Source organism: Coffea arabica, chromosome 4c, assembly GCF_036785885.1.
Source record: "Coffea arabica cultivar ET-39 chromosome 4c, Coffea Arabica ET-39 HiFi, whole genome shotgun sequence".
NCBI lineage: Eukaryota > Viridiplantae > Streptophyta > Magnoliopsida > Gentianales > Rubiaceae > Coffea > Coffea arabica.
The window spans coordinates 2,458,685-2,482,619 of NC_092316.1; the positions used below are offsets into that span (position 1 = coordinate 2,458,685).

Genomic DNA, 23,935 nt, shown 5'->3' on the forward strand with positions numbered 1-23,935 from the left:
AAACATGTTATTTAATCACTTTGCACTCATATGTTTTTGTGAATTTAAAATAATGCATTTAAAAAAAAACTGGAAAAATGCACCATCCATCCGTGGGTGATGTAGCTTTGCATCCAGTGCGTCATGTGAATAAGAATAACATGTGATACCATTTTATTACTGGATAAAAAAAGATTCGTTTCACATTTTTCAATTCTAACAAAAGAAAAAATATGCACACAATTTTTGAGACATAATAAACAAAGATTAAATGCAACTATCAAGCATAATGATTCAAGCGAGTAAAGCCCATTTTTGTCCTTTGTGAGATCTGGTTCGCCGCCAACCTTCTACATTGTATTGGAAATAAATAAAAGAAAACAAAAAAAAGAGAGGTGAAAATTGAAAAATAGACACAACTTTGATATTTATCCCTTTTTTTTGGGCAAAAAAAAAAAAGGAAAAAAAAGGAAGAAACGGCGTATGTTTATTTATTAATTGAACTTTCTAATTTCCTGCTCAAAAAAAAAAAATCTAATTTCCTTAACCAAAATTTACAGACTCCTCTCGGTCTGTCTCTTTCACTTTCTTACTCGTCAGCAAAGGCTAATCAAACAATTAATTCTCCAACGACGAGAAAATACCACCTCCGTCCACCTACCAGCTACTTCTCTTCACTTCAGCATTTCACCCAAACGCACTAGTTTGGGGAGAAGAAAACCTAATGGTCTGCGAATATTATTGAATAAGTCAAAATTTTTTTTTTTTTTAAACTCGGTGATCTGTTTTCGGGAGAATTCTTGAGTGATCTCGCGGAAAGAGAATGTACGGATTTTTTGAAGACTTGATTGACTTTCAAATGGAGGAGGATTGGTATGGATTTGGTTGAATTAATTGATTTTGATTTCAAAAAATAAAATTTGGAGGTGCGAAGTGGGTGATTGATCAGGAGGGGGAGATAGGTGTCTGAAATGAGCAGCGACAGGCAGGCGGCCCCAGCGGCGGCAGCGACGGTGACGGTTCGAGACCTGGTGGAGGAAGGAAAGAAGAGGATTGTTTTTTTAGTCGTTTGCGTTGTTGGACTGTCCTATCTCATGTCTCGTGAGTTTATTTCTATTTATTCTTCTTAAATTTAATAAATTGCTCGACCCATTTTTTCTTTTCGCGAATTCCGTTTTCATTGCTTCTCATTGGGTCTTGGATGAGGATTCAGAGTTTGTACGTGAATGATTTTACTGAACTATATGCAGTTCTACGTTTACTTGACGTATGCTTCAAATGTCATTCGAATTTAGGATAAACAATTTGGTTTCAGGTTTTTAGGGCTTTATGTTGCTGTTTCTAAGTACATACTTCCAACTGCTAGCTGTGTTTCCTCCTTTTCACCTGTTGGTTCTCATAGGTACCAATTGACGGAATTTGGATGCAGCTTCACATGCTTAAATTCATAAGTCTGGTTTTAGCCGTTTTATCAGAAATTGAAAATTTTGAGTGCCGGCAACCAAAAATTGGAATTGCGTGAAATACTTTATAGTGCTTTATTAGCGTTACATACTAAAGAAGCTAAAATAGCACAAATGAGAGGAAGATTAAACGTTTCAAGAGAGCACCATGCTAAGGGAAGTGAAAACTCTTTCCCCCAAATTCCATCCAAAACAGAAGAAAATGAAATGTTTGATGTAATGAATAAAGAAGTACGCACTATTTCTTTTTAGTTTCTCAATGTTTGAGTCGTCAAAAGTCCTTTGCTGATACGCGTGTGGAAGAATCTTTTTGACAGATGCATATGCTGCTCTTGGGTTCCCAAAAGGTCCTTAATTACAAGTCCAATAGAAAAATATCTATAAGAATTTGTATCTGAGGTGGAATCAGGAGATTGCATAATGGCAAAATAAAGTAATTTTTTTATGATGACAGTGACAACTAGTGTACCGCAGTCTTGCTGACGTGTTCTTTTATTTCTAGATGGCCTCGTAGTAACTGGTCTTAGAAAATCTAGATACGCACTAAAGAAAATTGTGATCTTTTGTTCTTGTGTGGAGACACAAATAGCCTCCCTTAACATTGAAAATGTTCAGGCCGAGACTCAACCTTGTTGATTTCTGCCCTCCTATGTTGATGAAAGCACTGAGACTCTTACTACGTGTGGCAAGTTTTGCATGCAGGAATTACAATTTAGAGGTGTTTTGGTGGGTTTGGATTGAAAATTCAGACTGGCTTCCCCTATCCTATAAGATTTATAGAATTGCCAATATCTCTGATTTTAACTGTTTTATTAGGCAAATTTAAGATTGCTGTACGGATTTGTCTCTGTTTACCCTTTTCAATTATATACAAAGAAGATAGGATTTATCTTTTAACTGCAGCCATTCTATATTATCTATGACACCGGGAACAGTGGCTTCCAATTTTAGCTGCTTTTAATTGGAGATGTCGCAAACCAAAGATGACAAGCACAATTATTGAGAAATGAAGATAAAATCTTTTATGTGCTCCAGTTCTTCATAAAAATTGACGAAGAAATAAGCTTTCCACATTTTCTGTCGTGCTTTAAACTGCTTAATGGGGACAGAATCTTTATACATTGATTTATTGGGCAAATAACTTGTAGCATTGAGTTTTAGTTTTCTGCTTGTCATTTTACTGATTTTATTGTATCATTGCTTTATTTATCATGGTTTTCTAGACAGCAGGCAGTAAGACCTCCTGAATATTTGTTCCTCTAGAATTGTCTATCTTTGTTTCTCGACATTGTGCTGAGAATTTGCTATGCAATATAAGGAGTTCAAATTGTACATATTTATTATGGTTGGTATCCGTTTATACTTTAAAGTAATGCTTGTTTAGACTATAGAAACTTTTACTGGCATGGATAGTTATTGATTATTATTCGGATTACAGCAGTTGATGGATTCAAGTAGGTGTTAGTTGTTCAAGTTCAGCCGATTTAATATCAAGCTATGAAAACTTCCTTGAGATATGTTTGACATGAGAACTTGTTCTGCTCTAATGGAGATCTTTTATCATTTGTTTGCATTTTATTATTGAATAATACTTTGTGCATGTCACTTATGTCTACTTAGGTTGCAAATGTTCTTGCTGCTTTTATTTCCATTGGATAGGTCCCACTTACATTGTATGCCATCAACCAAATTTTGAGGATTTAAGTAAAGTTTTTTGCATGCCTTGTTTGATCTTACATTGAAAAGGTTTAGAATACTGGCTTACCCTTTTTTGGCTTCTTCTGGAAACCATATTGATGCAAAATAAAAAGGTATTTTGCATAGGAATGCCATGCTTATTATCCCTCGAGTGTCAGCTTAAGTAAAGTTGTTAAGTAGAGTAGTCTAAGCCATATACTAAAAGAATATGGCTCAGCTAACAGCCTAAAGGATCTTTTTTTTTTAAAATAATGTTTACACTTTTTGCGAATCACTAGATGAAGAAAGAAGCATTTCTGAAACAAAATGGAGCTAAGAGTTAGCAAAGATGTAAATTTGGACTTCTATTGACTATGATATATAGTGTATCATTCTATGTCAATGTTTTGCTATAGGCAATCAAGGTTCACCATCTTCGCTTGTTCGAAAAGAGTAGAATTTCCATGTAGCAAAACCCCAATATCTGTGTAATACTGAAAAATTCCCACTGACACCATTAAAGCTTTCCCTTGTCTATTTTGGCATAAACATAAATTTGTTACTGACATTCAGATTAAGCCGTCACATTAAAGTCTTTTTCCTTTCTGGATTCCATCTCGTGCATGTAAACAAGTCCTACCTCAAAATTTTTTTATGTGAGCTATTGGGTTCTAAATTTGGTAAGACTTGTTTAATCATGCGGTAGATCTATATGGTAATGCTGCACATGATTTGGATTGGAGTATGCTGCGATGCTTATGAAGAAGTGAATACTAGTAAATCTATCTTTACTAAGATATTATAAATATAAATGTGCCCTGGGTCTCATATTTTTGAGATATCAACAGATTATTTTCTGCAATTATGAATAGAACCAGTAGGTGAGTTCTAGTGCATGAGATGCCAAGAACTCGAGTCTTTGGAAGAGGCTTGATGTCGACAAACTACCCTTCCAAGAAGAATGTAATGTTCTTGTATCAAACCTAACCCTAGTGGATGGAAGATCCTTTATGATGTTACTGTTACCACATAAGAATGTTTATGTGCCAAAACCAGAACAGAGATGTTAGCTACTTGAAGGTGTTTGCGTGGAGACATCGTCAGATTTGATCACAAATTTAAAGCCATGAATGGGCCTCATTGATATAAATTTTAGTTTTGTTTGAAGTTGTTAATCAACACTTACTGAACTTTGACAATCAAGCCCTTTGCTGCTGATTAATTTGGATGATGATGATTTAATGGAATATCATCTTAGAGCTTGAGAATAATCTGTTGGAAATAAATTCTGGCCAGCACTGAAATGATTTGAATTTGAATTTTTTTTTATGGTTATTGTGTTGAATATTTCTATGAATAGTTAAGGAACGTGACTTCTCTAGATTTGTTTAAAAGGTAGCTTAAATGTGTATAGCATGCATGTCTTAAACATTGTGTTTTTATTGTTTACTTGCTGTGACAAGCATCTCACTGTCTTCTCTGTCTTTTTTCTCCCTTCCGTATTTCCTGTTTATTAATGCAGTGACAAGCTCTTCAGTTTTAGTCAACTTGCCTGCTGCTGCTGTTATGATAATCATCTTCCGTTATTGGTCTTTGGATTTTGAGATGCGGAGAAAAGCTGCAATTTACAAAAGCAAGCCATCCTCTGTTTATGTATCTTCCGAGAAAAAACGTTCCGAAGGCCCTATCATTGTTGTTGAGAAGCCCGACTGGAGACGAAAAGTGAATTCTCCTATAGTTGAGGATGCAATAGATCAGTTCACCAGACACATAGTCTCTGAGTGGGTTACAGATCTGTGGTACTCTCGCATAACTCCAGATAAACAAGGTCCAGAAGAGCTTGTCCAGATCATGAATGGGGTGCTGGGTGAAATTTCATGTCGCATGAGAAACATCAACCTTATAGATCTTTTGACAAGGTTTTAGTTCCAGAGATAATTTTGATTTCCTTCTGTTGAACTTGAAAAGTCAAAGTGCACTTTATACAAATTATCTGATTGGGACACTGCAGGGATGTTATCAATCTCTTGTGCTCCCATTTGGAGCTCTTTCGTGCAACTAAGGCAAAGATCGAGAAGCAACACTCCAGATCCTTAACTATAGAAGAACGAGACAGAGAACTTAAATTTGTGCTGAATGCAGAGAACAAATTGCACCCGTCTTTATTTTCTGCTGAAGCTGAGCACAAGGTTTCTTTTTGTTTCCGGAAGTTCCCCATTTTCCAACCTTTCAGTAAAGCATTCATGGTGATGACATGTTTTACTGCTGGACAGACATTTCCTGGTATCTTTACATAGTTTTTCATTTTGGGTTCTTGCAGGTTCTGCAGCATCTCGTGAATGGCCTCATGTCCATCACATTCAAGCCTGAAGATCTGCAGTGTTCTTTGTTTATCTATGTAGTTAGGGAGCTTCTTGCTTGTGCAGTAATGAGGCCAGTGCTAAATTTAGTTAGCCCAAGGTTTTCATCCTTCTAGTGTCTTCTTGTGATTTTCCATTTCTACATCTCTTCTTTACTTCTTCGTGCTTGGTGATAGGTTCATCAATGAGAGGATTGAATCCCTAGTCATTTCCTCAAGTAAGACTCAGAAAGTCATGGGTGCAGCAGAAGTAGGCTCACAGCCCAAACCAAATGGATCCACAAAAATATCATCTGATCACTTTTCTCGCTTTCTAGATCACTCAGACAAAGGTGTGGAACTCGTACAGTTAAAGAAGGATTGCCCCACGGCTAGTGGGGAGAAGCATGAAACAGATATCACGAATGGAAATGTTATCTCAAAGGATCCATTGCTTTCCATGGATGCACGTTCTACTCGTTCTTGGAGTGCTTTGCCTTCGGAAGATCACACTGGTGAGGGAAAAGGTATCCAGCGACATCGATCTGGTGGAGAATGGGGAGAAATGCTTGACGCACTTTCCCGCAGAAAAACTGAAGCCCTAGCTCCGGAACATTTTGACAACATGTGGGCAAAAGGAAGAAACTATAGACGGAAGGAAGTCTCAGATCAGTCGGCTGATAAGATTTCACAAGGTTCACTGGACCAGTCAAAGGAATTTTCTAGAAAGAAAAAGGACTTAGACTGCAAGGTTTCTGGATCCAATAAGCTGACTATTGCCAATGAAAACTGTTTTCAAAGTGGGTGCCATAACCAAAACTCCTCATATAGAGACGAAGATGAGCATGAGATCATACAATCAGATGAGGTAGAATCATCAGTTAGCACTAGTTCTTATACTACTGGAGATGAAGAAATCAGTGCTGTCACAGGTCTTGATTCTCCTAGTGTCAGAGTGTGGGATGCTAAAAATAAAAAAAATGTCACTAATATTCATCATCCGCTTGAAGTTTTTGATGGCCGTAAGCCAAGAAGGGCACGGAAAAAGAACCACCATTCTCAAAAGTTAACTAAAGCAATGTCGGTCAGAAAAAGGTCTAGATCAATCAGTCAGAAAGCTCATGTTTGGCAAGAGGTTGAAAGGACAAGCTTCTTATCGGGAGATGGGCAGGATATACTGAATTCTTCTATTGGTAATATTAAACATGATGACTCAAGTGATGATTCAGGGGCAGAAATGGTTAATAGAATTTCTAGCGGATCAACTGCTTCATCATTTCTGTCCTCAACTTCTTTACCTGAAAGTTATAATCTGACAGCCAATCCCTCAAAGAATTCTATAATAGCTGATTCTTTTTTAACCCTAAGATGTGAGGTAACTTGTTGCTTTCCTCTTTTCTACTAGCTTCAGTGTTCTTGACCTCTGTCTTATATTGAGATTTCTGGTGTCAGGTATTGGGTGCCAACATTGTGAAGAGTGGTTCCAAAACTTTTGCCGTATACTCCATATCTGTTACTGATGTGAATGGTTATAGTTGGTCTATCAAAAGAAGGTGCTCAGAATCACCCCCAGCCGAGATTTATCTATTGATCAATATCATGTTTGTGGTGGTGAAGCACGCACTGTGCTGTGTTTAAAGATTCCTGTGTTATGCAATTGAAATTTTCTTCCACTAACAGGTTTCGACATTTTGAGGAGCTACATCGGCGTCTTAAGGAGTTTCCTGAGTATAATCTTCATTTGCCACCCAAGCATTTTTTATCTGCTGGTCTTGATGTTTCAGTCATTCAAGAGCGGTGCAAATTGCTTGATAAGTACTTGAAGGTCATGTATATGCCAGAGCTGCCTATCCCTCTGTCTAGTTTACACCTGTGTTTCTTTTCTGTCCTTTAAGGGCCTGGATTCTTCAACGAAAGAACTTTCCATTATGGTTTTAAGTTTGTTCTGTGGATCTGGGTGGGGCTTGGAGTTTGAGGTGCTGTATTGATGTGAGCCTCATATGATCTGTCACTGACAGCAATGTTGCTGGAAGTTAGAGGAAACTAATTGTTCTTGCGTGTGATGCCATCCCTGTTTGTCGTTTGTGCATTTTTCATTCTTGTTTCTTTGGGGAAACCTAATTGTTTTGCCATGTGATGCCTTCCCTGTTTGTCTGTTGTGCTTTCTTGTTTCTTTGTTAAAGGGGTTAATGGTGTTGAATACATTGATGTTTACTTGTATCTTATCTTTATTGACGTTTTTGTATTCTTTCTGCTCAGAACCTCATGCAGCTTCCAACAGTTTCCAGCTCTATAGAAGTTTGGGACTTCCTTAGTGTTGACTCTCAGGTATGACTTATATAATTTTCAAGTTGCTGTCTTGAAATTGTTGTGACAGTTTTGTCTTTGGTTGATGCATATTGCAGACATATATTTTCTCAAACCCGTTGTCGATTATCGAGACATTATCAGGTTTATTATTCTCCATAGCAGCACGCTTAAATTTACTTTACATACTGGATTAAATATGTATTGGCTTTGGATTCAGTTAACTTCGTTGTTACGGCACATGAAAGGAATAAAAACTACCAGAGCAATGTTGGAATTGTCAGAGATCCTGTATCTTCCAAGAAAGAACATCTTGATGCTGTGAAAAAGGAAACTGCATTTGGAATTAAGCATGAAGGGATGCCAGAAAGATCACAAATGAATGCAAAAAGTCTAGCCCTTTCTCCACCTAAAAAACCTCTTAATGTGGTCAGGAAAACCTTAGAGGATTCAAGTAGCGACTCTGATAGTACCACGCACAGGAGTCTAATTTCACACAAGAACTTGGGCAAGATGTCAAACTCAGGACAAGCGGGTTTTAATGCTTCATCTGAGTTGCATACAGATGCTGCCAGTGATCCAACCCTCCCTAGTGAGGTATTTGTAGAGTTTATGGTGTGCCTGATATGCAATCTTTTATGTAGTCAAACCTGGGGAATGGATAGAGTCCAGATATTTCTGTAGATGGTCTTAAAGTGCCTTCAAATACAATATTTATTTATACTGGTTATCCTATGTCTTTTATATATGCAGTGGGTGCCACCAAATTTGAGTTTGCCCATATTGAACTTGGTTGATGTCATTTTTCAGCTACAAGATGGCGGATGGATCAGGTACTTTGATGGATAGTAACAATTTGATGCTGTTAATATGCATGTAATCTTTGATTTCTTTTATTTAAGATCAAAGCTAGTTTTCTTTAGTTGTATGTTGCTTAATTGTGCTAAAATTGAATGGATCACAGGAGAAAGGCTTTCTGGGTGGCCAAACGGGTATTACAGTTGGGAATGGGTGATGCCTTTGATGATTGGCTGATAGAGAAAATCCAACTTCTGCGTAGGGGATCAGTAGTTGCATCAGGAATTAGACGCCTTGAGCAGGCAAATCCAACTCCCTTTGATTTCTAGGATCTCTTAAATGATGTTAAAGTATTGGTGCATTACTTGTTAGAATTAGCAGTTTCAGTGCCATCACTATTTCCCTATCCTTTATTCATTATTCCATTGATTATCATTTGCAATACGGGAGCTATTTCATTAGTTACCTAGACTATCCTCCATTAAATGGATGAATGATGTGAATGGAAAGTTGTCATTTAAGAATCTTTACCTTCTCTTATGATTTGGTCTTTTTGGAATCTTTTGATCAAATTCTTTTGACTGCTGAAAACTAAAACATACCAGATGGAGAAATCTATGGATCGTTCTGAAAGCCGTTAAATTTTTACTCTTGCAAGCTTTAAGGAGATGTGAACTGGGTTGATGTTACATATTTGCAGATTCTTTGGCCTGATGGTATATTCCTAACCAAGCATCCAAGGCGTCAAAAACCTCCTCTTTCTGCAAGTCCGTCCCAGAGCCCTTCTCATGGGAGGCCTCCAACTCCTCTATCTTCACCTAAGATGGAGAATGTTGAGATGATGGATGATACACAGCAAAAGGAAGCCGAACGACGAGCCAAATTTGTTTATGATCTAATGATTGGTATGGTTTAAGTTTTCAGCCTATCTGATCCAGGTCAAAATTCTCATTTTGTGGAACTGCTATGGTTGATCTTTGAAATACAATGTATTATTAAACTTTCTCTTGCAGATAAAGCACCAGCTGCTGTTGTGGGTCTTGTTGGTCACAAGGAATATGAACAATGTGCAAAGGATCTATATTACTTCATTCAGGTGTTCTTCATTTTGCCAAAACTAGTCTTTTTTTCTGTCTGTCTAAATTGTTATTACTCATTTTCTTGTAGTTTTGTGATGATTATTTTATTGTCTGTTCCTTCTGAAATTTGTGTTCTCCCTGGTTTCACTAAATAAGTAGTTTAATCAACAACTTATCTCCATGTTTGCACGTTCATTGAAGAATTTCTATGTAATTGCTTGTTAGACTATTTTATTTCCATAGATTAGACAAATGCTTGCACCTTAAATTATGAACTACTTAACTTACTCCATTGTTTTTTTTTTCTTTAAAGAGGTTGAGAACTTGACGTATTAACTTGCTTGTCTGTTACTCTGTCTTTGTCTGTCTGTCTGTCTCTTTCTCTCTCTCTTTATATGACACCCGTGTATATAAAAAAGTAGTTACAGAGATGGTTCATTGGTTGCTGGAGTTTGTTCTAATTTTCACTTTTCTCAAGTAAATAACGCCTATTTGATTTTCTTATTTTGCATTTATCTGCAACTGTATAGTTATAGTTCCTGGTCATGGTAGATGGATTTGACCATAAATTCATCGTAGTAAAATGTGTGTGAAAGTATTTATTTTATCTTCTTTTTGAACGAGTGCAAAAGTAATCCCCGGAAGGAAATTTTTTTTCTTCACCTCATCTTCTAATATGACTTAAATGCAAGGCCTTCTGGTCTACATTTTTTTTATGGTCTTTAACAGTATGTAACTTATTTCACTTTGTATTTTTGGTTAAACAGTCATCTGTTGCTATGAAGCAGCTAGCTTTTGATCTTCTACAGCTGCTTCTCCTGTCAGCATTCCCGGAGTTAGATTATGTATTCAGACAATTGCATGAAGAGAAGGAAAAGTTTGGGGAGCTTAAATTAGATTAGGCTATAGGTATTTTCACAGATAGTTGTAGCTTTTTGGATGATCATTTGTCAACAACTCTCTGTTTTTCTCCCATTCTTTTCGTGTCTCCTGCAAAGAGCTTGTTAGGAGTATGGTCGCAGAAATTCTGCAATTTGGCATCACGCTCATTAGGTGAGATGCGAGTGCAGATTGTAACTTTTGCCATATTTTTGATAGGGATGCTGAGGAAATTGTATAAATGTTGAGACTTGTTTCAGATTTAGCTTCAATAGATTAATTACAGACAAAAGCAGTATATTGGATGGTCTACGTAGTAAATATTTGAGTTGCAACTAGAAGACGTGACATATGGACTACATTGAAGAAGAAGGTAGAATATTTCTTCCAACTTGTAGCCTGTTTTTGGATCTACCATTAGCTTTTGATTTTGAAAAATTTGTACACTAGTATTTGCATATCAAATGAAAGTGCAATGACTGGCATCTCTCCATAGCTTGGCTGCCTTGAGTCATTTTTCATTGTCAACCGTGCAAGACTGCCGAACCTTTCTTTCACATCCAATGGAATCATGAGATAGAGAAAACGCAAGACAAGTATTTTTAACACTCCAACCCCTCACACCCAGTGAATAACTTGACAGTATTCTTGACTTTGAACACTGTCAAGGGATTAAGAAGTTAAAACTCAAGGTACGCCTTCAAAATTACCTAAAGAACTATAACCTTGCTTGACCCATAACCTTGCTTGAACTGCTATTTTTTCCCAAAAATTTTTCACATCTTAAATACAAATTTCCCTATCACTTCAAACACGACCGCACGCGTACTACTCAAACTAAAGGATAGAAACCCCAAAGATTTGACTTGCTTCGTAATCTAAGTGTACATCCTACATTAGGCATCAAGCAAGGGACGGATAAAATCAGCCTAATCAGGCAACCACTAAATTTACTGCAATGGCGGAATGATCCTTCACTTGTAATGGTTTACTGCCATTATTCAAAGGTCTAGAGGTACTCGCTCGGGGCAACTCTAATCCCAACAACCGACGGCCGTGATAAATCCACAATAGCTTAATAGTGAGAGTGAGCGGGAACGACAATCAGACGAAAGCACAAATAGAGCCTTTCTTCAGCCCTTCGTTAACCTCAACCATTTTTCATGTATGTTGCTCAACTGGCCCAGGCATCCGATAGCTTCATTCGCGTTAAGCACAACATAGAGCACCAAGACAGCAATCGTCCTCACTCAAAACATTGACAGCTACCGGGTTTTAGTTTTGAGTTACCACCCTCTTGACAGTCGAAAATGTCATTACAGGTGAATCCAGGCATTAATAACATATAAATAATCGAGCAAGTTATGCATGCACATTCCCATAGAAAAATGGCACACAAGAATTGGAACTCCAGCTAGCCATAGTCACTCATGACGCATTCATTCGTATCAAAGATCCAACCAAAATAGTACATTTAACGGAAAGTAACAATGCTCAACAATCAGAAGGGCACAAGTCCCCTGAAATGCTGCTCTCAAAAATTTTAATATGTTCCGATACTACTTTAATGAAGAACAAAACAGCAACTACAATTAAAAAGAGTATCCCTCTTCAAAACCAAAGCCTCTCAAGCAGATGCAGCTGCTACCTTCTTCCTTGGAGCTGCTTGAGTACCTATACGCACCATCCCCCCAGACATATAAAACTTTTGAACGAAGAAAAACCCAAGTATAATTTCAGAAAAAATAAGCAGAAAAAAATCTATCTTTGCAATAAAATTACCTTCTCTGAAGTTGGTCTTGAATCGGCGGGGGACGTGGCGGAGATACCTCATGCGTCCGGTTCCGGTAGTCTTTCTCCTGATTGCCTTCACACTCCAGTTATCTAAGATGCATAAACAAAATCCCCATCAATAAATGAGATCAGCATAAGAAAATGTTAAAAAAAAAAAAGAGAGATGTGGAACAATAATTGGGAAAATTACAAGTTCTCTTGCGAGCAGCAGGGTAGGCACAAGCAGCACAGCGGCTCTTCTGGAGATGGAAGCTGCGGCGGCCACACCTCACGCAGAGCGTGTGGGTCTTGTTTCTTCTTTTACCAAAACTCCCTGTTCCCTTACCCTATTATCACAGATTTAAAAGCCATAAGAAGGATAGATGAGATTAAAACATCAGATGAAAAATAGCAGAGGTAAGCGGAAATAGTCAACAATGGCAAAAAGCTTTTTGCTTTTCTCATTTTCCAGGATAATACGAGTGAAATAAGTGAAGGGGTGACGAGGGATTACCATGGCTGGTGATGAGATGCCAAAAACCCTAGGAGGATGCTCTGGTTCTGACGATCAAGAAGAAGCAAAATGAGCTGCGGCGTTGGAGGCTGTGTTTTATAAACGGGGAGTTGTAGCGAAGAAAATGAGTGACTGGGGGGGTTTTTAGGGTTTGGGTTTGGTTGATGCTGGGACTTTTAACTCAAGCCTTCGTGTAAAGCTGTTGGGCTACGTCCATTGGAGGCTAATGCTCTCAAGTGGGCTAATAAAGCCCACCAGGAAAAACTGATTAATTAAATATCGTAAATCTCGCAGTAAAATATACGTATCCATTTGAATTAGTAAATAGTACTAATAAAGTGAGCCTGAAATTTTTAGAAGAATAATAAGAGAGGAAGCCTGAATTGAAAACGAGATAAATAGAGAATAAATAACTCTGGAAAAACCGCGGGGCGAAAAAAAAAAATGAAAAGAAAAAATTGGTTGCGACTGAGCGCGGGAAATACAGCAAGCTACTCCGAGCTATATTACTTTATACTGCGCGCGAGATTCTTCTGGGTTCTTGCTATCAATTCAGCAGATTCATATCATCGATTCAGCCAAAAATAGTAAAATAATAATTGCAGATTCATATCTTCGTCCTTCCCCTGTATTTCCCCAGAAAGCCAACAAGGATATATAGTTGGGAAGAAAAGAAACAGAAGAATGGAAGAAGACGGGGAAATGCAGTTTCCAGCATTCCCGCATAAGCCCTACTCCATTCAGATCGATTTCATGAAGGCCCTTTACCAGTCCCTCCAGAAAGGAGGCATTGCCATGCTCGAAAGTCCCACTGGTAATCCAAATTGTCCGTTCACCAATAACCCTCTATTATTTGTATGTTTTTCTTTTAATCTACTTAGCAGAATAGTATTGGGCAATTGCATTGCTTTCCTTTTCTCTGATTCACTGTTAGAGTCTTTTTTATATTGGGGAACGATTCCGTTGTTGAATTGCTTTAAATTGATCTAATGCAGGAACTGGCAAAACATTAAGTATAATTTGCAGTGCTTTGCAGTGGCTTGTTGATAAGAGGCAACAAAATCTTGACCCTGCCAAAGATGGGTCTGATTCAAATCAAAATTTAAAAGATGAGGATCCTCCAGGTTCGGATGGTGAGCCCGATTGGATGAGAAAATTTACTGTGAATAAAGAAAGCGAGTCCCCTCAAGATAGGAAGACAAAAATAAAAAATTTTAGATCGAAGAAATGGAATAAGAAGGGAAAAGAGGAATGCAGTACCATTAGAGATATATTTAACCGTACTGGGGTTGGGGGAGATGAAGATGTTGATGAGAGAGAGGTAAAAGCTTCGAAATTGAAGAGTGGGATCGAGGAGGTCGAGGATCATGAGTTTTTGGTGGAGGACTATGAGAGCGAAGGCGAAGATGGTGTAAAGTTGAAAAAGAGGGATGGTGGTGGTTATTCAGTTGATTCATCGAGCGAGGAGGATGGACAGGAAGATGGGTTTGACGAGAAGGAACAAGACTCAAGACCGAAGATTTACTTTTGCAGCCGAACTCATTCACAGCTTTCTCAGTTCATAAAGGAGTTGAGGAAGACTAAGTTTGCTAGTGAGTTGAAGGTCGTTAGTTTGGGGTCAAGGAAGAATTTCTGCATCAATGAAGGTATAACAGCTAACCTTGAATGTCCTACCAGTGTTCTTTGAGTTTGAAAATTTTCTGTTCTTTGAGTATTTCAGAAAACATTTTTAACAATTCATTGAATTTCGTATGTGTTTCCCAAGAGGTATTAAGACTAGGTAATACAACAAGCATAAATGAGAGATGTTTGGAGCTTCAAAAGGCCAAGAGCAAAAGAGCATCCAAAATGATGGTGTGTGCATTATCCTGACCTATTCTCTTTATTCTTTTTATGTCTGGACCCAAAAGTAGTGAGTATGGTTTGAGATTGGCTCTCTTTCTCATTTTACAATTGAGAAAACAAAGGCCTCAGTTCATTTATTTCTTCATCATTGTTAGATTATGTGCCATAGTGTGAGCTGAATTACGTGCAGTTATGAGGCAGGAACATAGATTTCTGACCAAAAACTTCTGTTTACACAAAAAGCTAGAATAGCTTGTTGCCACATTTGACTTAATGCTACTATGATGTTTAGAAACTGAAGCATTAATCCTGATTTCTAGAACTTAAGTGCTGGGAGAAGAGTCCGGAGGATGAAGGCCTCCTCTGGATGCCCAATGCTTCGAAGTCGCAAAGCAGAACGAGAATTTTGGAGCGAGACATCTCATCAGGGTCCCCTGGATATTGAAGATCTTGTTAAGGTTGGGCACAAAGTAGGCACTTGCCCTTATTATGGTTCAAGAAGTATGGTACCGACCGCAGATCTTGTGATTCTTCCATACCAATCTCTTCTGTCAAAAACGTCTCGGGAATCACTTAATTTAAGTTTGAAGAACAATATTATCATCATAGATGAGGCTCATAACCTGGCTGATTCTCTCATTAGCATGTATGATGTGAAAATTACTTCTTCACAGGTAAATATTAACCTTGGACTCAAGTTCATACATTCTATAACTGTGATTTGCATGTTTTCTGGGTAATGTTTCAGGTTTATGGTTGATTATCTCTCCTCTTAGCTGACTCTCTCACCTCCTTTATAAGACATTGATTTTCATGTGATGTTTGTTTGTTTGTGCATATGTGCAAGTTTGTATCTCTGTTATTTTTTGTATTGTTCAAACTCAACCAATTAAGGTGATATTTGGGTATCAGTTAGAGCGTATACATTCCCACTTGGAGAAGTATCTTGAGCGATTCCAAAATCTCTTAGGACCAGGCAATCGAAGATATATTCAGACACTGATGGTACTCACTCATGCTTTTCTACAATCCGTAGCTTATCCGAACGGTGCAAACTATGTTGATCCTTTAAGCAGTGGCGGTGAAGTTCAAAGTGACCTTGACTTTTCTATTGGTATAAATGAGTTTCTATTTTCCCTGAACATCGACAACATAAACCTGGTTAAACTTCTACACTACATAGAAGAAAGCAACATTATCCACAAGGTATCTGCCCTTTTTAACTCTTTAGACTAGTTAGGTAACCTGAAGCTCTGGATTTCATGTATCATACTATATTTGAGATGATAACTTTCAACCTTCAGGTCAGTGGATTTGGAGATAAACTGGCTATGTTGCAGAATGATGTTGAACTTGAAGGAACTACGGCAGAAGCAAGCACTTTATCTGGCTTTCGGGCATTGGTTAGTCTGTTGTCATCGTTAACAAATAATGATGGTGATGGGAGGATAATTATTTCAAGGGCAAGAGTAATATCTTCAGTACATGAGAGGGGATATTTGAAGTACGTGATGCTTACTGGGGAAAAGATTTTTTCTGAGGTCTGCCTGAGATTTCCGTTTTATTATTCCTTGTGGTTTGGGCATAAGATTTTAGATACTTCATCTAGTTCCTCTGCTTTTCTGTTAGGTTGCAAGTGAGGCACATGCTATCATCCTGGCTGGAGGCACTTTACAACCTATAGAGGAAATTAAAGAGCGACTTTTCCCATGGTTACAACCTGATCAGTTGCACTTCTTTTCCTGTGGTCATATAATTCCTCCTACAAATATTTTACCTGTTGCTGTTTCACAAGGGCCATCTGGTCAGTCCTTTGATTTTAGCTACAGTGGAAGAAGCTCCTCAAGCATGGCAAGTAAAATCATCCCTGTTAAATGTTTTCGAAAGAAGTTTTGCAACTGTTTCTCTCATATTACTGATATTAATCTGACTGGCGAACTTTTTCTCAATTTCAAGTTATTTCCTAGTGTACCATTTGCTTTATACTAATATCTTTGTTTAAGTTGAGGCCATCAAACTTTTGAGCAGATGATGCATATGGCAGTTTTCTAGTTCGAATTTGCTCTTCTTGATTCAAATGTTCTTGGAAGATAATTACTCTGAAATAGATGGAAAATGGTCTCAAATTCACAGATTGAAGAGCTAGGGATGTTGCTCTGTAATTTGGTAGCTGTGGTTCCTGAAGGAATTGTTGTCTTCTTCTCATCATTTGACTACGAGGGCAAGGTCTATGAGGCATGGAAAGAATCTGGCATCCTTGCAAGGATCATGAAGAAGAAGCACTTATTCAGAGAGCCCAGGAAGAATACAGATGTGGAACTTGTCCTGAAGGAGTACAAGGAAACAATTGATGAATTGTCGAGTACAAATGCCAAATACGATCCTGCACCATGCAGTGGTGCTGTTCTCCTCGCCGTTGTGGGTGGTAAGATATCGGAAGGTATCAACTTAAGTGATGGGATGGGCCGATGCATAGTCATGGTTGGACTGCCCTATCCTAGCCCGTCAGATATGGAGCTGATGGAGAGGGTGAAGTATATTGAAGGACTTGAGAGTTCACTTATCAGCAAAACCCAGGCACGGTTAGACATCCTAAAATGTTGCAAGCACAGGGGAAGACAGTATTACGAAAATATTTGCATGAAAGCGGTTAATCAATCTATTGGTGCGTCTCTCTTATAAGCTAATTAACTCGCATGAATATGCTATTGTTAATTAACTTCTTTATTGATGTGCAATTTTTCCTCCATTAATCAGATGTAAGTGCAACATCTGGTTCTGAAATGAACTAACAGTTTTATGTCTCGTGAATTTCAAGCAAACCAACTTTGAGTTTATGCTTTAATTTATCCTCTGTTTCTGTTTGTGATGCTGTTTAAGTTTTGGTTCTTTATCTTTTCTATTACTTGGCCTGTTGGTATTTGATTTTCTTTTCATTTGTCTGCGGTTCTGCTTCATATGTTTTGACCATTTGAGTCGTGCTGCAGGTAGAGCAATTCGTCACATAAATGATTATGCAGCAATATTGTTGGTTGACGCACGATATGCATCTGATCCGTCAAGAAGGAGCTTTTCCCACGTTTGTGACAAGCTCCCTCAGTGGATTAGGAGCCATCTTATTCCCTCACCTAAGAACTATGGAGCAGTCCATAGACTGTTGCACCAGTTCTTCAAGTTTCATAGAAAGGAAACGAGTAATCGGTAGTGTACATTTCTAGAAAAGATAGTGAAGTTTCATCGTTGTGTACATGTCTTGTAACCATGTATCGGTTGTGGTCTTCTTTCTATTCCTTGAGCGGTTGATAACCACCATAAAGATAATACTTGTCGACAGAAACAATCAGCAGAATGAAAAATTGGATTGCATATGGCATCAATACCTTCTCCTCTTTTCTTAGGGCTTGATTTTATATATAGTATTTAAAGGATGATTGAAGATCCAAAATGTTCCACAGCCAGGACAGACTAAAATCATCTTTGATTACTATGAGCTTGTGAAGACCTGTCTGATATACATGCTCAAGCAAATCCGAGAAGTGCAGATCCAACCAACATGTAAGCAGGGAGGCAAATTGAGCAGTGGATTTTTTGGATAAGGAAGAACTAAGCCAGAAAGGGACCTCGTATTGTTACTTTAAACTCTTAAGTCTGCTGGAACAGCCTTATTAGATTATGTAAGATGGGTTTTGGACCATTTTTTTTTTTGGACATTTCATGTGTTGATAGCGATTGAGAGATGATCTTAATCTCTCTTCTGACCTACTTTTACTAATGCCTGCAAATAGAAGTGACATCAAAGGCATCAACTTCCAAGTAATTCTACCGAATCCCTATTTGTGAAAAGTGAAAACAGCTTCTCTGGCTGGTCTTTTCTCCACCGAGCATAGTCAGGTTCCGAGGTTTCTTAAACTTGAGCCAGTTTTCAGTACCCTTGTGTACAAGGTAGGTCTAAGTAAGCAGTGGGACTTGGGGAGGGGACCTATTTGCCTTGATGGCCAAGGAGGGCAAAACAAAATGTTTGAACCCTGGATATAATAAGAGTGGAGACTCCAGCATTGTTGCTGTAAGGACAGTGACTTTACTGTTGTTGTAACGAGGCTGATCTCTGTTCTCAACCAAAACTTCTTAGAAGATAGGGGTCCCAAACAAGCCTTCCATATTAATGCACTTTCTGCGGAAAGGATGTCCATACTTGAATTTTTAATCATATGCTTTAATAAGCTCTACTGCACTATGGTTGGTAAACAGAGATTAACAGTAGAGATTGGATTATATATACCAAAACAGGAGAAAAAGGCTGAAATTTAGGCCTTGCTCGTTGATCAAGACGTCAGTGAGTTGGTCCCATTACTCAAAATTTATGTACTCAACTATTGAGTACCACTCAATAATACGTATTAACTTGATGGAGCTTTATCAAGCCGCTACAACTTTAGCTTTGTCCTTAATCAATGCAATAGCACTTTCAACAGCAGAAAGTCCAACAATGATCATTGGGTTCCTATTCTTTTATTCTGTCATCGAGATTAACCGATATTGCGAGAAATCGAGAACACAAGAAGACAGAAAATAGGAGCTGTATGTATCTCCCACTGCCGAAAGAAAGAAAGATATATAAACAAGCTATCCGAAACAAGAAAAGAACCAGAAAATGCTGCTGAGAAGATCCCTCCGCAAAACTAGATATATCTTCCAGAAAACCTTGAGGAAACTCAAGTCTTTTCTCTTTGGAAGGTATCAAAAGCTGCCTAAAGCCCCTTTTATCAATCCCTTTTTCTCTGGCAGCAATAGCTGTCGAAAGATGCAGGAATTAGATGATTTCTACAGAGAGTTCTCTGATCAATGGGGTAATCTGGACACATGTACACTACCACCAAGAGTACCAATGGTGGAAGATGTGGAATGCGGTGAAAATCATACTAGAGCGACAGTGCAGATTATTGTGGATAACACAGAAATAAAGGCAAGAAAGGAAGAGAAGATGGTCTTTAAGCGCCATGAGAGGAAAAGGGAAGAAGCCTGTGGTCATACTGATAATGCAGGTAGCCAAAGTTTAGCACAGAAGATGAAGGATCTAGACATGTTTGAATTGAATGATGTGGATCATCAGTTGGACGTAGAGGAGGTGCTTCACTATTATTCTCGTCTTACTTGCCCGGCTTACCTTGATATAGTTGATAAATTTTTCATGGACATGTATTCTGAATTCGTCCTTCCACAGCCCTCTCTCAGCGTTAACAGTTCAATGCGGAGACTTCAACCTGTGAAGCTCTAGAACTCGAGCCCATTTATTCACACGCTCTTATATAAGTTCTGATTTTTTGTCTGCTTATTCCTCTGCCTGTTTGTCTATGTGTGGTTATCTGTAGATGTATACTCATACTGGAGCTACAGCTACTTGCTCAACAATAATTTTTCACCCTTTGTGCTGCTGATTGCCATTGTCTTCCTCAAGATAATTTTTCATCTGAAAGGAGGAGTTGCTGGAATGCTTCATTTTTCATGTCCCTGTTATCTGGAATATCTATACTTTTTTCCAACTGAAGATGCAGAACTTACTGATGTTTACATCTGTCATCATTCTTAGGAGCAAGGAATTAACAACTAAATTTGCATATTACTACTATGCTTTTTATCAAATGAATATTATTTCCAAACAGCAAATACAACTTCAAAGCCATCACAACCAAGTAGTTGCATTTACCTCAAAAAAATGCTTCACTATAAACTTGTCTATTAGCTTATCGACGCAAGGAAAGGCATCGAGTCATGCTAATGAACTCAGAAGCAAGTCAAAGTATGTTGGAGACGAATTGGAAGTGATTGAAGGATCACACTACCATCAACAAATGTCAAAACATTTCAGAGTTCTGGGACAACATTGGCTATATCAATTACAGCAGATCCAATGGTTCAACCTGAATGCATCAACTTGAAACGGGCACCATTTTAAAGGAGCAGCACTATGCTCAAATTTCTCAATCAATTTTTCGACAATCAGATCGAACTTGACCAAGGGGGGCTGTCAAAACTCGGTGATTGGAGAGCTTCATCATTGCCATAGCAAAGTCCCTCTGAAACAAAGATGCATCAGAGGCATAAGCTTGAACCCAAGTCTCGGTATCTCCACCTGCCGTCAGCTGTTGATCAGCATAAAGTATTCCTCTACCCCGTAAGAGACTGCGGTAGTACAACGTGCCAAAACCTGATCCAGATCCTTCATAGTCCATTTTCAACCCTGGCTCCTGAATTAAGGCAGATGACAAGCCACCAATTGATGAGGATGGTGATGGTGTCGGAGCTGGTGATGCTGATGGAGTAGATGAGACATGATTGCTTTTGCATTGTGATCTCAGAAGATTGAGAAATTCAGGATCAATAGATGGGTCAGGCCTGTTAGTCCCACCAAAATTGTACAGCCGGTTGAGAATAAACTTGCAATGAATCATTCCTGTGCTGTGGGCACCTGTATAGCAAAGACAGGAAAGGTTACCACTTGTAGTCCATGTCCAGAGGGAAGTTACTCGAATGAGAAAGCCAACAAATCACAAGAAGAACAAAGTTAATTCTGAACAGTTTTATTGAAATCAGATTGATATGCAGCAACGTGGGACAGAAAAGGGAGATAGATGAGGTATTCAAACTAACCACAGGCAATAGTTTCCTTAATGGCCCAAAGGATAGTATAACTGTATAAGGCTAATTATCAAAAATTGTTTCAGTTTTGAAACGATTAGCCTTTCCTTCATCTGTTACTCATTTTATCTTTCTTGCCTTGCATTTGATTCCTCTAACTGGAGTCTAATCTCAAAATTGACTCTAACTCACTCATGAAACACAAATGCAGATTTTCAGAGTTATTCTCAACATCATAGCAGACCCATCCAAAGCAAAATTGAGAGAGCATGGAAAAGATATTGATATGGTATATGCAAAATTAAGTGAGATAAAATTAACAATATAGAATCATAAAGCTTCAGGTTCACCTTAGGACCTGCCTCTCCAAGAAGGCAAAGCAAAAAGACAAAAGAAGTTACCTAAGAGACTAACTGTCTCTCTCTCATCGAATCCTCTTGACTCAAATTTCTCAGTAATTTTCACAACATCATCCTGTGGACTAGGAAGGTCATATGTTGCTTCTTCAGAGTACGAAAGAGTACTATCTCTCCTGCCAGTATACAGAGGATAGAATGGGCCACCAGCCTGAAAATGAAGACATTTTCCGAGTAAGAACTAGAAATCCAATAAAGTGCTTTTTCCCTGTTTCTCCACTAACTTGTGCGCGTGTCCATATGTGTTTGTGTTAGTAAGTGTACGCATGTCAGGGAAAGAGAGGGAGTTAGGACCAGAAGAACGCTTTCTCTCGCAGCTAAAACAAGAATATCAGCACAAGAAACTACTCCAGGGCAGGTTTCTTCCAGCTCTGACTTGATAATGTCAATATGATCAAATCCCTTCAGGGACTCATTCGGGGGAGACTCTTTCTCACTATCAATTCCATCATGAGGATCCAGTAGAACTGAGGCATCACAACCCTGTAACAAGTTCCAAAAACAATAACTCAGAAGCAAACTTGATCTCAAATGAGATATTCAGCCAAAAAAGTCTCAAGATTCAGGACTTCACTACTGAGTCTACTGAAAAACACGTGAAAGTTCATGATCACAAGCCCAAAAGAAGATCATCCAAAGAATTAATTGCAATCATCTAAATTCAGAAACCAAATAGAAAGTCACAATGAACTAAACAAAGAAACCGTCACATATACAGAAACGAGACAGAATCTAGATCCTATTCCACAAGAGCGGATCAAGAAATCACCTCGATAAAGCAATCATGGAAGACCAGCCTGAGAAGTTGAGGGGCTATGCTAGGCTTCAATTTGTAGAATTCGCGGACAGTAGATTTAATGATCTGCTCAGCCTGGGGACAACTTTCATTGTAGTAATCATATCTGAGCGACCCAGAAATATGGAATTCTTGGATTTTCATCCCCATCTTACTTGTGGTAAACATTGGGCGAGATGATAACGGAGCTTTGGAAAATGGAGATGAGTAGGAGGACGAAAACCAAGAACCCTTCTTGGTTTCAGCATTTTGGTTCTTCAGGGAGATCAGAACGCTGAGTAGAAACACCAAAAAGCTCAGTTTTCTCGTGAAATCCATCATCAGCAATGCAAAAGGGAAAATTTTCTTTCTGTTTTTTCTTTCTGGCTCTGGGTTCTTGTCATCTTAAACAGCTGAAAGATTTTGGGCTGCTTGGAGAGAAAATGGGGAGGGAGCTGGAGGAATAGGGATCAAGAAAGAGCGGGAAAGGAGAGTTGGGGGAATAACGGAAGTGCCATTGAAGTTGGCAGTTAGTTACTGCTGGAGTTGATTTTTGGATAACTAACTTATGACCTTGTGACAAGAATGCCCTCACTCTTCTAAGAGTTTACTTGTTTATGCTGCTACCTTACCCATTTTTTTCTGCTAAACACAGGAAAATTGAATAAGACAAAATTTTACCAATTAAGGTTCCATTTGACAAAATTGAATCTGAATTTTGAAGTCTGAATTCTGAAATCTGAATATTGAAACAATTAATTTGCTAAATTTTAAGTACTGAAAAGAAATATATAAATGTCTGAATTTTAATGCTAAATCTATTTATACTATTTGACAAACATTTATAATTGAATGCTTAACAAGTTGGATTTGACAATTTTGCCTTTATATCTTTTCATCCAAAAACGAAAATAGAACCTATGATTTAATTAGTTTAAAATTGTTAGGTATAAAAATGACAATATTTATTTTTAAATCAAATTAATATAAAAGATGAAATATATTATATGAGGAGTGTGGAGAAGATGTGAAAGTCATTAAAAAGGGAGAAAAGAGAAATAGAAAACCCTTGATAGAAAATATCATGTTGTTTAATTAGATAAAAATTTTGAACATAATTAATAAGTAATGGTAGATTTGGTAGATAAAATAAGGTAATTGAAATAATTCTATTGATTTTTATCAGAATTAAATATTCAGTTAGGATTCTTGTGTCGAAAAAAAATACATACAAGTTTAGCAGATGAATTTTCATTTATCAAATACTCAAAATATGCGAATGTTTAAAAAGATTCAATTTCAACACTTTTTTATGTTATTAAACAGACCCAAGTTTGTAGTTGCAGCTCGCAGTTTCCAAACCAAACGTCAAATTGTAGGCTAACATGTTGCCCGTCAGCTGGAAGATTTTCTTAATGCTACTGGGCTGATCATGGGGCTACTTTCGTTTCTAGTT

The 23,935-nt window shown here is 38.0% G+C and overlaps 5 protein-coding genes across 9 annotated transcripts; 3 read left to right on the forward strand and 2 right to left on the reverse strand.

The window, feature by feature from the left end:
* Nucleotides 1-599: 599 nt before the first annotated feature.
* On the forward strand, nucleotides 600-10,779 carry LOC113742434 (uncharacterized). 2 transcript variants are annotated; one of them, XM_072045415.1, is made up of 15 exons: nucleotides 600-1,080; nucleotides 4,642-5,038; nucleotides 5,131-5,308; nucleotides 5,440-5,579; nucleotides 5,656-6,832; nucleotides 6,910-7,010; nucleotides 7,138-7,282; nucleotides 7,717-7,785; nucleotides 7,863-7,908; nucleotides 7,985-8,361; nucleotides 8,518-8,597; nucleotides 8,729-8,864; nucleotides 9,263-9,467; nucleotides 9,576-9,658; nucleotides 10,409-10,779. In XM_072045415.1, exons 1-15 carry the CDS (start codon nucleotides 951-953, stop codon nucleotides 10,541-10,543), a joined length of 3,399 nt encoding a protein of 1,132 aa, XP_071901516.1. In that variant the 5' UTR covers nucleotides 600-950; the 3' UTR covers nucleotides 10,544-10,779. The 2 variants fall into 2 exon arrangements, with proteins under 2 accessions (XP_071901516.1, XP_071901517.1); XM_072045416.1 differs by lacking the exon at nucleotides 600-1,080 and having other exon boundaries at nucleotides 4,846-5,038; nucleotides 5,183-5,308.
* A 1,156-nt stretch (nucleotides 10,780-11,935) lies between these two features.
* Nucleotides 11,936-12,948, reverse strand: LOC113742435 (large ribosomal subunit protein eL37x). Its single transcript, XM_072045417.1, has 4 exons — nucleotides 12,808-12,948; nucleotides 12,505-12,640; nucleotides 12,303-12,404; nucleotides 11,936-12,194 (listed from the first exon to the last, which is right to left on the reverse strand). The coding sequence occupies exons 1-4, from the start codon at nucleotides 12,808-12,810 to the stop codon at nucleotides 12,148-12,150; spliced, it is 288 nt and encodes a 95-aa protein (XP_071901518.1). The 5' UTR covers nucleotides 12,811-12,948; the 3' UTR covers nucleotides 11,936-12,147.
* A 184-nt stretch (nucleotides 12,949-13,132) lies between these two features.
* Nucleotides 13,133-18,029, forward strand: LOC113741539 (uncharacterized). Of its 4 annotated transcripts, none has more exons than XM_027269074.2 (9): nucleotides 13,133-13,621; nucleotides 13,803-14,453; nucleotides 14,573-14,661; nucleotides 14,973-15,326; nucleotides 15,565-15,858; nucleotides 15,957-16,193; nucleotides 16,282-16,503; nucleotides 16,786-17,317; nucleotides 17,640-18,029. In XM_027269074.2, the coding sequence occupies exons 1-9, from the start codon at nucleotides 13,492-13,494 to the stop codon at nucleotides 17,855-17,857; spliced, it is 2,727 nt and encodes a 908-aa protein (XP_027124875.2). In that variant the 5' UTR covers nucleotides 13,133-13,491; the 3' UTR covers nucleotides 17,858-18,029. The 4 variants fall into 4 exon arrangements, with proteins under 4 accessions (XP_027124875.2, XP_071901519.1, XP_027124876.2 ...); XM_072045418.1 differs by having other exon boundaries at nucleotides 13,499-13,633; XM_072045419.1 differs by lacking the exon at nucleotides 13,133-13,621 and having other exon boundaries at nucleotides 14,341-14,453; nucleotides 14,575-14,661.
* A 1,140-nt stretch (nucleotides 18,030-19,169) lies between these two features.
* LOC113741540 (uncharacterized) lies at nucleotides 19,170-20,078 on the forward strand. The gene has a single exon (XM_027269076.2). The coding sequence runs from the start codon at nucleotides 19,304-19,306 to the stop codon at nucleotides 19,925-19,927; it is 624 nt and encodes a 207-aa protein (XP_027124877.2). The 5' UTR covers nucleotides 19,170-19,303; the 3' UTR covers nucleotides 19,928-20,078.
* Nucleotides 20,079-20,111: 33 nt separating this feature from the next.
* LOC113741194 (putative Peroxidase 48) lies at nucleotides 20,112-22,918 on the reverse strand. The gene is made up of 4 exons (XM_027268679.2): nucleotides 22,474-22,918; nucleotides 21,999-22,187; nucleotides 21,690-21,855; nucleotides 20,112-21,118 (listed from the first exon to the last, which is right to left on the reverse strand). Exons 1-4 carry the CDS (start codon nucleotides 22,819-22,821, stop codon nucleotides 20,631-20,633), a joined length of 1,191 nt encoding a protein of 396 aa, XP_027124480.2. The 5' UTR covers nucleotides 22,822-22,918; the 3' UTR covers nucleotides 20,112-20,630.
* Between the last annotated feature and the right edge of the window lie 1,017 nt (nucleotides 22,919-23,935).